Here is a 17,618-nt window from a genome sequence, read left to right as displayed (position 1 = left end):
TGAGCCCGTTAAACAGGCTGTCTTGGTTACCAAGACGAATTTTGTCGTCTGTTCGTCTGTTCTGGGGGGAAACAGGTCTACAGGTCAATAAACAGGTCCTTACTTGTCTCCGAGGTTTAGGTGTATAAAACAAGGAAGTTACATGGAGGTTTTTATTTCCCTAGTTAGAGTTTTGATAGATGGGCCCTGCAGTGCGCGCTTGACGAAAATGGGTCTTTTACGGTCAGTGGAGAAATACAATTACACAAGGACACGGTTTTAATGTTTTTCATTAAGCTCCTTCAATGATTTTTACACATTTCGTCTTAAACAATACGCAACCACAACGATTGCACTATTTTAAAATTTAAATCTACAATTTTCTTTCCTTTCTCTAACAAACAATACTTTTTTTCAACAATGCCAATAAATATTTCTTAAGCTTCTTTCAAAAGACTATGGTCCCTCATATTATTGCCTTTCCTCGACCCCTTGTTGTTATTGCAACTTAAGCAAATTTGGTCGTGAGAATGTACCTTAATAATATAACGAGAAATGTTGGATTTAGATGCAAATTCTCCCTAACAAACCAGTATAAAAATGTATCAGAAAAAGCAAGGATAATTTTTTGGTTCATCGCAAAACTAGACAGTAAACAATGCCAATGTCGGGACCTACTTTATGCAGTTGCTCTTGGCAATTTTGTTTCCGTTTTCTAAAGGTAGTCCAAAATTCCCAACCGGAATATCCGAACGAAAAAAAAAACATAAATTGCGTTCCTCGCCATCGAAGCGATAGAAGTCGATTCTGAAATGAAGAAGGCCTTTGAAAGAAGTTTAAAAAGTTATAACTTGTTATATATAACAAATAAAGAACGAAATGATATTATTTAGAACAATGTTCTATAAGAACATTCAATTAAAACCTGATATATAATATGTTATGGAAAAATATATTCTCTTTTGGTAAACTTTGTACATTCTCGGTCCAGTTCCCTAGCGGGCTAGCCGCCATATTACCCGGCATGCCTAGCATGACATTGCGGTGGGGCTGCACGTTAATTAAATAATAGTAAGAAAGATCTACGTACGGTTATACAACTGAGAAATCAGGGGGAATGTGGCACTGAAGTGTAAATTGTTGAGCCAGAATTTAACATGTTTTGGACCAATTAACTTTTGGTAAGTAAAATATAGTTTTAATAATCAATAACAAGATAATTATGGTTTTGAGCTTAGTTGTCGGAGGGTTTGAATGAGCATCAATTTACACTTCCTTGCCACTCAACCTGATTTAGCTGTACATGTATGGAAGTCGAGTTTGGATTATTTAACAAGTAGAAAAAGAAAAAAGAGCTCAACTACGAATTTAGCTCTGAGTTTCTTCCGATTTCTACACAGATAAAAGCTTCCTTACGATTGGCTCCTGTCCTAGCCTATCCCATGAGTTGCTTTCATGAGCCAATCAAAAGAAAGCTTTTAGTTTATAAAGTTTGTTTGGTAAATGACCGCGTTGTTTTGGTGGTCTCTAATCTATTTTTTGTACACAGAAAGCAAGTTTCTTGCTTGCTTTACTAAACGTGAACGATAATTAGCAGTCTTGTGGAATTATATTGAGTGCTTAAACTACTAACTTTAAGCCTGGGAGATTAAAATTACAAGTTCATGATAGCAGAAAGCAATTCAATATGCCTCCTTCTGTATTCTTATTCAATCATAAGCTGGAATAAATTAAATCTGTCCTTGACTCGTAATGCTTGAAAAAGGAGAACTTTACTGCGAGTAATAGGCCTTATTTATATTTATGTTCGATATCATTGCTTAAAACCTTCCCTTGACGTTTTCTGGTCTTTTTGTCTTGATTATTTTTTGAAAAACAAAAAGAATGCGGGTTAAAGTCATGATTGCATAGTACTCTTAGGTCGGCCAGGAATAGCTAGTCGGTTCATTTCTTTATATTATGCTCCCTGATGCCAAATTGTTACTATACTTGATATAGTTGAGTAGTTGATATAGTTAATCAGTGTTAGTTATATCTCAAAGTCTTGTGGACAAAAACCCGAGACGTAAGTATTACTGTAATGTAAACCGAAAGCAACATGTTTGGCTAAAAGTTAAATTTCTTAATTTTGGAAAATAAATAAATAAATTTACGTTATTTAGTAAATAGGCATGATCAAAGGTTAAATGTGCTGTTATTTAGTAGTTAATATGATAGTGGTCTATTTGAACATTCGACGAGGACCTCTTGGAACTAGAATATGGTGCAATGTCAAATCAAATTTGTTGTACTGGTAGACACAACGGGTAACGGACAGCAGGTCCTTAAATTGTATGGATCACCTACAAGCGATAAGCGATGCGAAGATTTATTTGATTAAGATTTGTGTTTGGTTGGTACTAATGCATTTAAATCAATAACTAAACGTCAACTAAACGTACTTGAATAATTTTACTATATACTATACATTAATTAAAACTTACCATCTCACGAAGATGACGGAAATACGGATAAATATCTTTAATCTTTGGATAAATATTAGCATAAACCATATATTGGAATGAAGCATTGCTTTATAATGCAATTCTCTTTCTTGTCAAAAGATGAACAATGAACATTTTTATCCATATAATGTGTCGTGTAACACTTTTTTCGTATGACTGTAGGATAAAAATAATTGGATACGTGAGTAGCTGGGGAGTGCACATTTTGTCCAAAATGCTTGTCGAAGCTTTTAACTCCGTGAGAACAGAAAGGTCTTTTAACTTCCTTAACCCGTTTTTCCGCATGATAATTATCATTGCATACTGGCTTATCCGTGCGTTATGGTATCAAGGGAAGTAATGCCTGACGGTCTTAGAGGTAGAAAAGTGGCCGGTCCCATTATCTTCATTATTGGTTGTGTAAACTCGGTCGCCATTGGCCGAGAGAATTGCATGGCCTGGATGCCATTGGTGAGTGGATTTGTCATGGTGAGTGAATGATTTCGCGGCGAGGCCGTGGTAATTGGCGCGAAAACTGACGTACACACGGTGGTTGAGTTGGCAGAATTGTTCTGGAAGTCCGGTCTTGGTGTGTTGGTGATCTGGAAGGCAATCTGTTGTGGAAATGAATCATGTTTGTTTATTCCATTGTTTTGAGTCATTCCGTTGGAATTGTTTGAATCTGGTAAACAGACCATTGGGTAGGGGGGTGACCAATGAACATTTTCCGTGTGACCGTTGATGCCGTTCTGTCCGAGCGAGCGATCTTGGTCCATACCCGGATGTGGCATTCCACCATTGCTGTGGCCGTTCATCCCATTCATGGAATGCATCCCGTTAATTCCATTCATCCCGTTGACGTTGTGACAGCTGATATTGCTCAAAGTGTTGATACCATTTATGGTGCTAATACCTGCAATACCGTTGATTCCATTAATGGTATTGTTCCCATTCATGAGACCCATTCCATTTCCTAATCCGTTGCCCATTCCATTCATCCCATTAACGGCGTTCATCTGTGCTATGCCGTTTAATCCATTCACTGTTCCAACGCCTCCCAAACCATTAACGCCATTCAATCCGCCCATGCCGTTCACATTTACATTCAAGCCGTTCAGATCACCGGCAATTGCATTCAAGCCGTTAAGACTACTTGCGATGGCAAATCCGCTAGGAATCACGGGATTGTATTTAATCCATGTTGGAGATACGCGCGTGTAAACGGGCTAATTGGAGAGAGAATAATGGGAAAATACAGTTAGTGTAAACGATTCATCAACAAGTACAAGTGCCTACAGATTTATAGGAAAGAGACAATGAACTAGATTAATTCTTAATGTTCTTTTTTGTTCACGAAAGCACTTTCGCAGTTACTTTTTCGCATATTTGGAAGAGTAAAGCTTAATGAAAACTCTCAAAGAAGCCTTTCCAACTAAATGATTAGCCTTTAATATAAAACTCAATGACAACAATAGCTTACTTTTCTTGAAATGCTTATCAATTTGGGTGTTTCCGTTTGCTGGCCCATTTAGTTCAGTAGTATTTTTTTTCTAAAGAAGAGCGAACTATTTTACACTAGTCCTTCAAAGATGCTACGGCTTATAAATTTGCCAGGAACTATAAAGACCTCGTGTAAAAAGCCACAACAAGTATTGCTAATCCGCTGTATGGGATGCTAGTCCATCGAAGCGGGTAACCATTAATATTTAGTAAATAAACCCCTTCAAGCGGCTGGTATATTGGAGGATAATGTCCGAGGCTGAAAGATTGTCGAAAAATGAACAGTTGGCCGAGAAGCGTTGCTTCGAGGGCAACTGTGAAATTTTGAGGACAATCTTTCAGCCAAGGGCATTATCCTCCAATATACCAGCAAGCCAGAAAGGAGTTTATTTATTTTATAACCCTCCGATTAATTTCTTCATCGCGCTTTATCGCCAGTAAATTTATAGGAAAAACCTACGTAATAAACCCGGCGTAACTGTGGTTGAAACAAATGTAAGTTGATTGGTTTACGTAGTTTTATAACTGTGAATTCATGAAAAGTTAGAATTGAATAAGGTGACTTCATTCGTTTGATTTGTGCTTGCCTACAAAATAGGGCGACGGATATCAAATCGGACGGGGTATATTCGCTGATACCCGTCGTCCGATTTTGTACCACGTGATGCGTTTTGTCCAATGAGCGCGCGCGAAAATTAATCGGTGGGTTAAAATAGCTTATATTCGTGGATGCAGTTACGGTACTGTCATAGTAAAATTTCTTGCCCAAGGGCACAACAAAAGGACCACGACTAGGCTCAAACCCAGTCGCTTGTTCCTGAGTCCAACTCACTAACCATTACCCTTCTGCGCCCCCACGCTCCAACACTTCACAACCAGTTAACAAGTATTTTAATCTTACCATTTCATTCTTGTGGCCATTTTCAATGTATCCAAGTTTTCTCTTCTTAGCATCTGGACCCTCGTTTCCATTCACGTCTGTTGTAGCATTATTCTCCTGTTTGATGTCGTCACCGTTTTGTTCTCCGTTCACTGGTGTCTCATCATGTTTTCGTTTTCTCTCTTCACCTATTGTCCCGTTCTCGCCTTCTGTGTGACCATTTTGTTTGCCTTCTGTTTCCGATTTTCCATTGTGATCTGTGCCTGTTGAAAAAGAAGGAAAAAATGATTTACTATCTTGAAACCTTTGCGTCACGTTCACGTTCAGCACACTATTTTTTTACGCAATAACAGCAGGCGAGAAATAATCTTCAAATAACACACACTGTTTTAAATTTGAAAAACATGTTTCGGATCATGTTTTTCAAATTTAAAACAGTCTGTCGTTATTTTTAAGAAGACATTTTTTTAGCATGGATTCTTCGTGAGGTATTAGTTTCCGCGTCCCCCTCACGGAACGAGGCACCATATTGGATCTTAACACAATTAACACGTAGAACGGGTCATAAAAATGCCCTCAGTTGCCCCATAGGCGCAGTGTTCATAAAAGATGAATGGAAATTTAGTTGCAAAGAGGAAGAGAATACTGAAATTTTCGAAAGTTTCTAGTGTGCCCATTTTCTGTGTAGATTAATACCTTCATTATTGTGGTTAAGGAATAATGGTTATTAGCTGTATTATAACTGAAAGTATACGGTACGTACTTAAAAATATATTTCTAGTCAATAATTTCACCAATGATAAAATGACACTAACATACAGAATCAAAAGAGGAAAAAGAACTACTCGACGTTTGCTATCGTCGATGACCGTCAATGTTTTCTCTTGTTTTCACTATTCTAGCGAATTTTTAATTTCTCACCGTTTTGCGGCGTGCCACGGTGTTCACTCTCGTTCTTTTCCACGTTCTGTACAACCTCCTGAGCATGCGTGGGTTTCTCGACAGGTGTGGGAGCCTGCGGTACAGGATGAGGAGTGGGCAGCTGTTGTTGAAGTGTCTGAAGAGTTGTTGGTAGAGCGGTTTGACCGTTTGGTGGAATAGCGAAACCAATCTGTGCTTGGAACCCATTCATCTGAGGTGCGTTTGGCATCTGTTGCTGCAGATGCTGCACGTGCTGTTTGACTTTCTCGTGCGCCACGCGCTGTTCTTTCTCCGACGCCGCATTGCGCAAAATCCTGTTTATCGAGCTGACGCTTGGCACATTGCTTTTGTCGCAGACTCCGTCACTCAACAAGTTGTTCCTGATTTCCCACGCGAAAATACAAGGGTTTTCCTCCTTGTATGCCAGAATCTTCGACACCACGCGCGGAGTAGCGACTTTTGGTTTACTACCCCCGATGGCTCCGGGTCTGACCGAGCCTGTCTCGTAATATCTGCCGAGAATTTTGCTTACACAGCCGTGGGACACGAGCAGTTGCCGAGAGATCTCCGATGGACGGACTCCGCAGTGTGCCAACTCAACAATTCGGTGTCGCATGTAGTCGGGCAACGGTCGGCCATTGACAAAAACACCTCCAAGTTGGTTGACTCCACCCGGTCCTGTATAGAAAAAAAATTGTCACGGATTTTACCAGATTTTTGAACAGCCACACAGCTTCGATTTGTGTCGAAGGAAACCTTTAAGTAGTTTCCGCGCGTCTTTAAAAAATAGATATTTATAGCCGTAGCTTGATTTCTACCCGCAAACTAAGGTTATATCTTCCTTTAGCTGTTCAAAGATAATGTTTTTTATGGGTTAAGGTGCCTACCACTTATTTCAGAACAGTTTAGACCGAGACTCTGCAGAATCCCGGTGAAGAGAACCTTATTTAAAGTGGCCGGCCGTTTGACCGTTTGAACCGTCTATAAATACAATAATTTCCACCAAACCCTTTGGGTAAAAAAAAAAATCGGTGGAGTTTTTACTGGGATGAACTGGGTTTGAAATGTTCGGTTTGTTGGGTTGTTGTGGTCTTTCTTTGTCTTCTGACGATAAAACAAACGTGTCCGGTTGAGTGTCCAGTTGATTGAATATTGCTCAACCTCTTCGACTAAATTTGGCTCCGAAGTAAAATTTTCCGAAAACGTTGACTTTTTCCCAGTAAAAATTAGTTTACTGCTTGGTGTTTTAAAATATTAAAATTTATCATATAAGCCAATTTTCTACCACCATTTTTTCACTCCCAATTTCTTGCGAAAGCGTTGACCCAAAAATCAATTGGGACTTTACTCTTGAATATTACTGAGATGTATTATCAACTTCATGAAAACAAAGAATCAAAACAAATCTGAAAAGACCTGTCGACTGACAGAAAAGTTTTGTGTTTGCCGTGGCTCGCTCAATTATCTCCCCGGCTAGGCTACGACGGAAAAGAATAAGCTAAATTATAAGAATTTTAAATGCAAGCGTAAGTTTTGTTTCAGATTTTATCTCATATTTTGGCGACTTTCAAATTACAATACAAATTTATGTTGTCAGTTCAGTAAAAGAACAATCAAATTAAGTGCCCGTGCCGTTCACTATCTTTTTTATTGTCCTTTAAAAAAGGAAAGAAAAAATAATTCAAAGTTTATAACGCTGTGTTGATTAACGTAAAAATCATCTAAAGATTTCAAATTTTACCTTTAAAAAAACATTTTAATCTTAATTTCTAAAATGTTACTAGAAATCTAAAATAATAAAGTTCAAATTTCCCAACGGTCTTTTTGTCCGCGTGGCTAATTTACATAATTTAGAGCCGGTCTTTTAAAAACATAGGAAGTAAAAGGCAAAGATCATGAAAAGGAAATCTATTAGTGATTCTACTTTTTTATTGAATACACGCACTCGGTTTGTCTTAATATATCGATCAATTCATTATATAAAACGTTTATTAAAAGAAATGATGTCTTTCTTTGCAATTGGTTAAACATTCTAAATTGGGATTCGATTCTGAACCAAGTTTCATTATTTGGGAAGGAACCACTAGAACTGAGTGAACTTTTTGTAAATTTTTTTCGATAGAGTTAGTTTCAAATTTGATATAGTAATATTTTTCAACAGAAACAAAACACAGTAACGAATTCTCTATTTTATATAACAAAGGCATGTGATCCATGTTTGACAGCCAAAATAAGACGGGTTGAATTTTTACAGCAGAAAACGTTCTATTTGGCATAGTGCTAAAACATTAAAAATTGTCTAGATTTGATTGAGATGAGAAAAGGTGTATCTAGAAATCTAGAAATGTTTAAACCAAACATTACCAGATATTTAGTCAATTAAATATTCCATTGTATTGCTCAGTTGATAAACTTCATCTCGCTTTAAATTAGCAAGGTCTTCTACGAATTATTTTTTTGTGTAAACGTCCCGCTAAGGAATGGTCAGATTTGTTTTCCTACACTTTTTGAAGAACTAACGCGATGTTCTTCGTACAAATCCCGACTTATTTTATGATCCTGGTGGGCTTGCATGACAAGTTATGGAATTTAGTGAATTAATAAATTATTTGGCAAGCAGCTAAGGCTAGCGGCTTCAAAGAGCGGAAAAGTTTTTCTCACCGAAGAAGAAACGGTTAATAAAATTATCCAGTCAGTTTGTTGCTTACCTCTGTGGGGCATCATTGACTCACAACTCCAACCAGCGACTCTTCCACTTAATTCTCGGATCGTTGTCTAAAACAAAAGCAATCATTCCATCAAATAAAACATCACACAAACGCTCCTCTTTTATCAAGAAGAACAGGGTTAAATTCGCTAAGTACCTTAGGTAATTCATAGTGTAGCTCTTCTCATATTTGACCCGGCTGTTGCAAAAAATCAAGATCTATGTGACTCCGGTTTAAATTATCTTGTTATTGATCGCTCATATTCCCGCTCTAAGCGAAACCATCTAACAAGTTTCGCCACCGGTAGCCGCAGACTTGAACCCGACTATTTACTCTTTGCCATATATGGTAGAGACCAGCAGGTTTGATTTGTGTGTTAGTAGCAACACCGCAAGCCACATGCTGCTGGGGCGTCACAAAAAATGTCGAGAATGTGTTAAACGCGGCTTTAGAGCTAGAAACACACTTCAGGGTTAAAATGCCAGGAAATAAAATCCTGACCAATGCCGTTTGAGCTTTGCTTTAAGGGTCAATGCTAGTTTCAAAAATGAGGTAATTCCGAATTTTAAGTTATCATCAAATAAACCATGTTAATTATATACCGCAAAATATCCATTTCTCGGACCCTTAATTTTTCGCACCTCCCTATAACTCAAACCAAAACTCATTCCTTGTATTTGCTCTACTAACACTGCAATTTTAACCTCAATTTATCGAACTTCCGATTTCTCAAGGTAATCTCTCATTTCAACTCTCCTTTAGAAATTCAGGAAATGAGATTACTTAGTTGTCGAGTTTTATATTTTGGTCTCTCCTATTTAATAAAAAAAATTCATATCTAAGCTTTGGTTGGTTCAAACGTGTAAAAGAAATATTTTATAACAAGGACTGAGCGAAAAGTTTTTCTTAAAGTTACTATTTTGTGAGAGTTTTAGACATCTTTAGCAAACATTGAAAAGTACTTTATTCTCACAGATGGTCACTTTTTTTCCTCTTTGAAGGTACGCGTTAAAAATGGAATTCGATCTCAATCTCAAATTTCGGACCTGCTACACGAAGATACTATCTCCAACTTTTCTTAGCTAGCCCAAATTGACTTAAATTGTTTGAAAAAAAAAAATTACTCCAGCGTTATCTTTACAAGATGTAAAGCAAGTGTGAGCCTGCAAGCTGGTGCACCCTCCTTGCCATGTTTACTAACCATGACAAGGAAGCATGACTTCTTGCTTATCGTTTATAAGTTTTTCCCAGCCTTTTTGGTGCTAGTATCATACTAACTTGCCAGATACGCTGTAGTTAAAAGACCAGCAAGTAGCTAGCTGTTAAAATAAGATTTATTAAGTCTAAAAAGTAGAATAAAAGTAGCTCATGCTTTACAGAGTGACTACTCCAACCAAGGCCACCCAAGCAAATTCTTCACAAATCGACCAATAGTGTTTGCATGTTCAAACAATAAAAATGATCACAAATGTATTGTTTTTGTAGCATGCCGCTGGTGTAGATCCATAATTTGTGGGAAATCTATTGTTAGCATACAATGTTCTCGTTCCCAGTATTTTGCACATTTTTTGTCAGGTGGCTTTGGTTAGAGTAATAGCACTACTGTAAGATGGTTTTAATGCTGCGTAAATGACTTTACTTTAGATAATTTGTCTTCATGAGCTGCAAATAATTTTTTTCACTTGAAAGAACATATGTCCTACTAAGACACCATCTTGGTCGGACAAAGCAAAATTGTGGTCGGACAGATTTTTATTCATTATTGCTGTAAAATTATTTATGATAAAAAAATTCTGTCCGGGCATCATGTCCGACCACACTTGGGATTTCATCGGACATGACCAAAATTAGGTCGGCCAATGTCGGATGACCGACAGTTATTTGCAGCCCTGTGAGAATAACTGACACACAAACCGAGTAAAATTATTAACAAAAATTAACGAAACCATTTTTAAAAGTGGTCTTTTTAGGGAAAAACCTTTCAAAGAAAGGAGCCTGCCTATTCTCGAATTAGACATTTATCACTTTATGTAAATATGAGAGTATTTATCACTACCCTGGTAATTGAAAACACTGCATGTTAATACACAAGCACTACAAAAGAACAGAAGTTTGTAATGAAACCCCATTGATGAGAGGTTAACCATATTTACAACGCGTGGCCTAAGAGTTGACTACCGTGAATGAAATCCATTTTGTGGCAGGGTGGAGGATCTGAACCAAGGAACAAGGACATAATCTAAATCCAGCGCCCTTAAAATAACCTCTTAAAACAGTGAAAGAATATTTAAATAACACACGAAATGCAAAAGAAGGAACGGATGGCCAAAGTGTCGAAGATTGAAACGGATTGCGATGTGGGCTTTTGAAATATGGTCCGGCGGAACAGTTTTCAAAGTTAATCTTGTCTGCTTGTAACTTTAATTTACGACGCCCGGGAGACACATTTGGCTGCCATGAAGCTATGGTTTTGTTTTTTAGTATCAAAGAATTAATTTCTTTGCAAACATTTAGTTTCATAGCGAATATTTGGCAAAATTTAATAACATAAGATTAACTTAGCCGTGACATAGTCCCTTTAACAACTCGGCCTCTCTGCTTCCCCAAAATAGAAATTTGATACGATAGTCCACTATATAATTGCCACGATACACTGAAGTAAATAATATTGTTTGTTTGTGCGACCAAAGCGAGTGGCATGCACAGGGAAATACATACAACTGTCACAAATATGACAGAAAATGTAACAGCCAACTGGAGCAAGAATATGCTATGTCAAAATTTGAACCAAGCATTGAACATCTGTAATCAATATCTTTTGTTTGTAATCATCTTAACTCAAAACTACTAGGAGCGAGAATATATCGAAACAAATTGCAAAATCGAACATATATAATTTTTTTTTCGAAGCAGAACGACCTGATTTATGGTTACGTCATGGTTAAGACAAATCAATTACGAAGGGGGCCTTGTAACGAATAAACTAGGTTAAACTTCCAAAAGACTTTAAAACCAGCATGCATATTCTCGCAAAAAGAACAAAATTCCTCAGCACTATTATTGCTATTGATTGTTAGTCGTAAATACCTTTTCCAGACTCCGCGGTAGATAAGTTCCAGTAGCGGCTGTCTATAAGCTACTGTATCTGTTGCGTCAGGCTTTCTCTAAAGCCACAGGTTTGAAGCAAAAATACTTCAAAAAATTCTGAATTTTAAGGCTTCAATTCTCTAACAGCTCAATGGCATCTACTGGTGCAGATAAATTTTGCCAAGATCGGATTTCTTTCGCGAATTTTCCAACTCGGTAGTTTTGCCTCTGCGAGCAAGCTGCCCAAGTGAATAAACTGATCAAGGGCATCTGATGGAATCGTGTGTAGATCGCCGCCTTACCTAACCATTACATCATAGCTAACATGGGTCACGAAGCTCAGTTAGTGTGGAAAGTGAAGTGAACAAATTGAATTACAGAAAAGGTGACAAGTCGATAGAGGGCATGCATTTGGGTTTGTTTCTTGACCGAAATAATGTTTGTTGGATAATTCATTCATGAGGAAAACAATCACTGATTTTCTTTACACTCCAATTTTTTTGCCAAAATAAGCGCGAAAACATAATTATCAACAGGAACTCGCTTCTCCATTGGCTTGCGTTAGAAAGCGTTTAGCAAAGCATCACCAATTTATCTAATGACTAAGTAATTAGCAGCGTAAACTTAAATCGACCATGTCAGTGACTTTGAGCACGTCATGAAGGTCTGTAACTACGGCTTAAGGGTGACCGTGTCGCCCGGTGCAAGCGCTTGGCGAGTCTGTATGACCTCTTATTTCATTGAAATCAGTTATCTGTATCGGGTGACCCGACAAATTTAGCTAAGTAAGGTTTTGAGTTTCTCTTGTAAAACTCCAAAAAATGACCAAACATTCTTCAAAATTAAAAATACCTCTTCTTAAATTGCGAGTGAAAGATAATGAGAAGTTTACCAAAATACATATACAGTAGAGAAATACTTATTGAGAAGTGGAAATAGGTAGATACTAAATGAATAATTTATAACTGTATGAAAACGAAAAGATTGCGAGACATGTCACGTTGATTCCGCCAACAGCATTTTATTTCTTCCGCGTATACGTATTCAGTTTTGCAATGTACTCGGAACTGATCGTCAAAAAAGCATAGGATCACTTTAACGATCAAATAATTGGGGGAATTACTGCAAAGTTCAGAAAAAGAGAGGTCAAAAGATTTTGACCCTGAATCGTTCAGTGTTGACACAAAAAAGTAGGTAGTCAGTGTCATTCAAGGACAAACAAATATTTCACATTTAGATTGGTAGATGATAGACTTTTTTTTAGAAGAAATACATCCCAAATAAGGCCGTTGAGTAAACTTGCTTAACAGTGCCAGAAAATCGTCTCAAGTTCTAAAGAAAATACCAATTCGTTAGCGCGCAAGATAAGTTTGGACGCTTTTCAAGGATATCTAAGTAAATAAGAACATTTATTAAAAACAAAAAATATATATACAACTGACACCGAAGCCGGTCAAAATACTTGTCTATATATCCAGTTTTTCTACTGATAATTTTGGTACCCTTTTTAATATAATTAAGAAAAAAGCGCCCACTTGTATCTCTTTAGATTTGACACTGGCATCAATTCAATACAAGCAAGTCACCCGGTGGCACAAGACACAAAATCAAAAGATAATAACTGCTAGAAGAGCAGGCCGTTTTGCCAGGAAAAAGTCGAAAATAAAAACGGTTTGACTTACCTTAATTTGAGACAGACTTGCCTTGTTAAATTGTGAGTCTAAGAATGCCATTCGAAGTACGGCCGACCAACTATAAGGAGGGAATTTGAACGGCGCTGTTAAACTTAACGATACTTACTTATTAATCACTATTTCAAAAGTAAACATAGCTTCGTTCTAGTACTGTTTCCTGTTGCTAATTATAGCCAAAAATTTCTAATCTCTAATCCCATCAATCCTGCTTAAATAAAATAATTCTCTGATCTTTTGATTTTCGCCCAAGTTGTTGTAATAACTCCATGGTTGAAACAAAAACTCTCGGCAAGCGCTTCGTTGTTAATAGCGCCAAGCAAACTGACAGTTTAAATTTTCTACCGATCAGTGGAAATTAAACCTAAAATTAATTATATTCATCTTCAAACGTGAAAACTTCGAAGATTATTATGCATGCCGTGGTTAAGTTTAATACACCAAAATTAAGTCGATTTTTCGCTATATTTTTAGAACCAGATTTAATTTTCTACAAGATGTTTAAATTTACTCCAACCCGCTTCTGTCAAGCCCCTAAAATGTAGTGTTAACAATATATATTTTTTGCAACTAACTTTTCAAGCGAAAACGATGAGATTTAAAATACTTCAAGCTTACCTTGGAAAGGTCAGATCCAATTGCTAACTTAGCTTTGTGGTTTTCTTGAAATATTCTTGAAAATAATGTCGTTATGTGAAACCTCGCGGCCCAACGCCTAAACTACCGACTCGTCAACAAGGTTCACAAAATCAATCCACAATATTTTTTGGTCATTCCATGTTTCGAAGCGTCTCTATTTTTTCTTGGCATCGCTAATCCCACGAAAGAATATCAGAAGTAAGACTGCACTTGCTTCATAGCAGTGTTAATGAACAAGTTACACATGAATGGATATCCTGAAAGGAAACGAAATCTTTGATGTAATTTTAATGGATTCGCTCTTAAATCTCTCGGCTGGTGACCAAGCACAAAGCGAATTTCTCGTGCATAGAGGGTGAAATCTACCAGATTTCACCCTGAGTGGTGTTGATTTATAGCTGCTTGGTAACAGAGGCGTTCAAACAAAGCAATTTGGTTTCGCGTAGTCTTGTTTGGGCGAGTAAAGGAATTTTTGACAGCCTCTATAGGGAGTATAGATCTCAAATGATCCAAAGTTAGTCACCTGTCTAGGCATACAAACGGCATCTCTAAACTTGCACCTTTGAGTAAAATACCTGAATTAAGCTACAAAAGGGTTGACATAGCAACTTCGGTTATAAAATAATCTTTGACTGGCTCGATCTAATTAAACGGCGAGCTCTGCAACTGGATTCCCAAATGCATCTATTTTCCGCCCAATTGCTTTATTCATAGAAAGGCATTAAAGTAAATTTTTGGCGCCATTTAATGCAGTTGATCTTATTTCAAAACAGCACTGCGCTTCACTGAATTCGATCGAGCCTACAAGCAAATCAGTCACGTTCAATACGAGTTATGATCACGGCTGATTATAGACGGAGATATTTATTGAACTTGAAAGTGTTGTAGCTTGCAATTCCGTCCGAAGCGAACGTGTAAGAACATCGGATAGCAAGATTAAGGATTAATTCCCAGGGAAATCAAAAAAATCCCCTGCTACCCATGCTACCCGCTGTTAACGAACCAAGGTAGCTATTTCAAATATCACGGTTTTTTCAGGTGGCCCTTCCAAGGGGCACGCACAACGTGCACATAAAAGCACCGAAAACAATGGCGATTGTTCCAGAAAGCGTGCCATTGGTCACTTAGAAGTGCCGCCAAACTTAACTTGCTTTCTGGTGGTTCGCGCGTAATTTCTCTGTTCTTTAAGTCATTGCTACCGAGCTACCATGACTATTTCACTTACAGAGAAATAAAAGTACTCGAGAATTTATTTGAAGTATTGAAATTGTATATCACAACAGCTTCTTTCAATTTTTCAGTTTGATGCTCCGCGTTAACTCTTCCATGTGGTTGAGTAAGTTAGTCAAGCAAACAGACTCAAGCATGCATAGAGCGAGAGAGATTCACAGCGCATTCTTAAGAGATGATGTGGCTTTGTTATGGATTTGAATTCAACTATATTCATCCAGACAAAAAAGAAATTCCAAGGAACATTGCCTCCATTGCGAAAAATCTTTTCAACAAAATTTATCACTAAATTCTCTAACACCTTTTCTTTCAACAACTTAATTTGAATCGCATTCGTTAATCAAAATCTTTACGTTCTGTCGCACTAATTCTGGTGTGAGGCCAGAATCAAGTTCTTCATTGTTATATATCATATTTCACCGGCGTGTATAGTCACTTTCAAACGATATGCGCTAATGCCAATCTTTTATATTAGTGACTGATATACTGATTTGATAAATCAAACGTTTTAATTATCGTTGGTGTACGCCATTCGTAGTCTGTTTTTATTTTTTGACTTATTTCCTTTATTTAGAATTGTGAAGGATCGAAGAAAGCTTAAAAGGACGCCATTTCTTTTATATCTAAAATCTACCCTTATCACTCTGCTCACCTACAGAAAAGAGGGGTCAATAACTAATAGTTTAAACAAAAACATTTTGATTTAGTTTAAGCTGAAATTTAATTTAGTAGTCTTGTGAAACCGAGCACAAAGATGAGAGTTAAAGCCATAACAGTTCGTAGGTATTCAGTGACAAATCAGTGAGCCGAACATAACAGACATCGCACTAAAAAAATTAATTTATCCACTTCATTAAAGCTCACTGAACAAGCGAGGCGCGGTGTGTATGGCGTAAGCATCACTCCCGTTTTTAAATTTAAAGCCAATTTGATAGATGCTCTCCGGCGATAGTTTTACACGAAGAAGAAAAGATCGCTGCGCTACTTCAAGCGATCCATTTGAACTTAACAGTAAGGCAAAATCCAAATTCAAAGTTAAAGAAAATCATGTTCAGTTTGTCGTATAGATTTTATTGCTGGTAATATATAAACCCCTCGGTTAGTTAACGCGAAGTAATATGTCAAGCAGAAAACAGAATTTTACGTCGCTACCATTTTGAGCAAAACTTTATCTCTACTAAGTTTTATTGGCATAGAATTGAAAAGTGGTGATACCTTGCTAAAATATTTCAGAAATGTAACTGACATTCATTTTAACAAGCGCTTAGCTTGTCAACGCAATGCAAACAGAGGAGAGGCGAATTATTAGCTAAGTGCTTCACCAACTGAACTTTACAAAGCTTCTTCGAGTGTTTCCATGGAGATGGTCTTTTGATCTATTGATCTCTCTGTGTAAACAACCTGCCGAGCGAAGAGCCCCTTGTTGTGATTATCTAACAGGTGAAGGCGTGACTGGTACCCTGTAGCACCTGCTAACTTTATTACACGGTTGGTTGAACGTCGTTACAGGCGTCACGCAGTGAACGCTAGTTATAGCTTAAACGGATTTTCAAAACAATCGAAGCTACGTCCAGCGGAAACGCATTTCATTCTAATCCACCGGAAGTCGATCTCAGGTCACGCGCGGCCAAATATGCAAGCACGGAATGAAGATAATAGTATTGGGGGCAAGCTAAGTGCAGCGCTGTCCGCGTCTGATTTGAAGCTAACCAAGCAAGGTTTTAAAATTTTCGGCTGGAAATGTTTTATAAAGCATTTGCCTTTTTTCTCAGTATCTGTTTTACACGTACGCAAAAATTAACAATAGTTTTACAACGCTAAAACAGCCGAAAGATAAATGGCTACTTTCCCACGCTTTTGTTAAACCGCCAGGACTAAACGACAATGATTAACCATGACTTTAAACTAGACAAGGAATGAAAGTCTTGATGGAATATTAATATTCAGACGATTTATTTAGAATCTCAGTTCCCTCTTTTGTGTTATCTGTACTTTGGGTAACTCGTTTATGCACTAGCTTTTTTTCTCAGGAAAAACACCTTTTTAAAATCGTGGCAGGAACCGTTTCCCTAATTTTCATATTCAACACTAAGTGTAATTTTTTTATCTATCCTAGCTCGTTTCGAACCAGGACCTCGCTGAGCTTTTTAAATCAACAATAGCGCAGTCGAGGTCGAGTTGTAGGTGGCTCCTTTTTTCGTCACACAACGAGCACGTGGCGTGACAAATTGATTCGAAAAGCGAGGAAGGACCTGGTAACGAGTTTGAATCTCAACTCAACCTCGGAGATTTGGCGGGCAGGTAGACTGAAGTTTGATTTATACTCAAGCACCCTGAATTAAAGAATTAACTAGCTGTGGTAAAATATAATAATTATAAAAGCGCTGTACAACAAAATATCATTTTCCTTGTCGTTTTGTTGTGGTCATCCCGGTAGTTTCTTGACGTCTTGAAAGCTCTCAAATTACACGAGCCTTTAGGCGACGAATCTCTTATCACG

At 37.5% G+C, this 17,618-nt stretch overlaps 1 protein-coding gene across 3 annotated transcripts; it reads right to left on the bottom strand.

Annotated features, from left to right (window-relative positions):
* Positions 1 to 251: 251 nt before the first annotated feature.
* Positions 252 to 14,103, bottom strand: LOC144664679 (uncharacterized). 3 transcript variants are annotated; one of them, XM_078525869.1, is made up of 6 exons: positions 13,868 to 14,103; positions 13,241 to 13,310; positions 8,472 to 8,538; positions 5,764 to 6,441; positions 4,864 to 5,105; positions 252 to 3,688 (listed from the first exon to the last, which is right to left on the bottom strand). In XM_078525869.1, exons 2-6 carry the CDS (start codon positions 13,289 to 13,291, stop codon positions 2,792 to 2,794), a joined length of 1,935 nt encoding a protein of 644 aa, XP_078381995.1. In that variant the 5' UTR covers positions 13,292 to 13,310; positions 13,868 to 14,103; the 3' UTR covers positions 252 to 2,791. The 3 variants fall into 3 exon arrangements, with proteins under 3 accessions (XP_078381995.1, XP_078381997.1, XP_078381996.1); XM_078525871.1 differs by lacking the exons at positions 13,241 to 13,310; positions 13,868 to 14,103 and adding an exon at positions 11,559 to 12,124; XM_078525870.1 differs by lacking the exons at positions 13,241 to 13,310; positions 13,868 to 14,103 and adding an exon at positions 8,628 to 8,738.
* Between the last annotated feature and the right edge of the window lie 3,515 nt (positions 14,104 to 17,618).

The sequence above is a fragment of the Oculina patagonica genome, chromosome 9 (genome assembly GCF_052425735.1).
Source record: "Oculina patagonica isolate OP01 chromosome 9, crgOcupat, whole genome shotgun sequence".
In the NCBI taxonomy this organism is placed as follows: Eukaryota; Metazoa; Cnidaria; class Anthozoa; order Scleractinia; family Oculinidae; genus Oculina; species Oculina patagonica.
Note: the sequence above shows the minus strand (reverse complement) of the source record. Positions and strands in the feature narration are given on the sequence as shown.

Excerpts from the sequence above, each read along its gene's own strand:
- LOC144664679 (XM_078525869.1), bottom strand. The coding sequence starts at position 13,291 with ATGGCATTCTTAGACTCACAATTTAACAAGGCAAGTCTGTCTCAAATT. Across the intron at positions 8,539-13,240 it reads CAAGTCTGTCTCAAATTAAG|ACAACGATCCGAGAATTAAG; the intron begins GTAAGTCAAACC and ends CTTTTGTTTTAG. Across the intron at positions 5,106-5,763 it reads CCGTGGCACGCCGCAAAACG|GCACAGATCACAATGGAAAA; the intron begins GTGAGAAATTAA and ends CTTTTTCAACAG.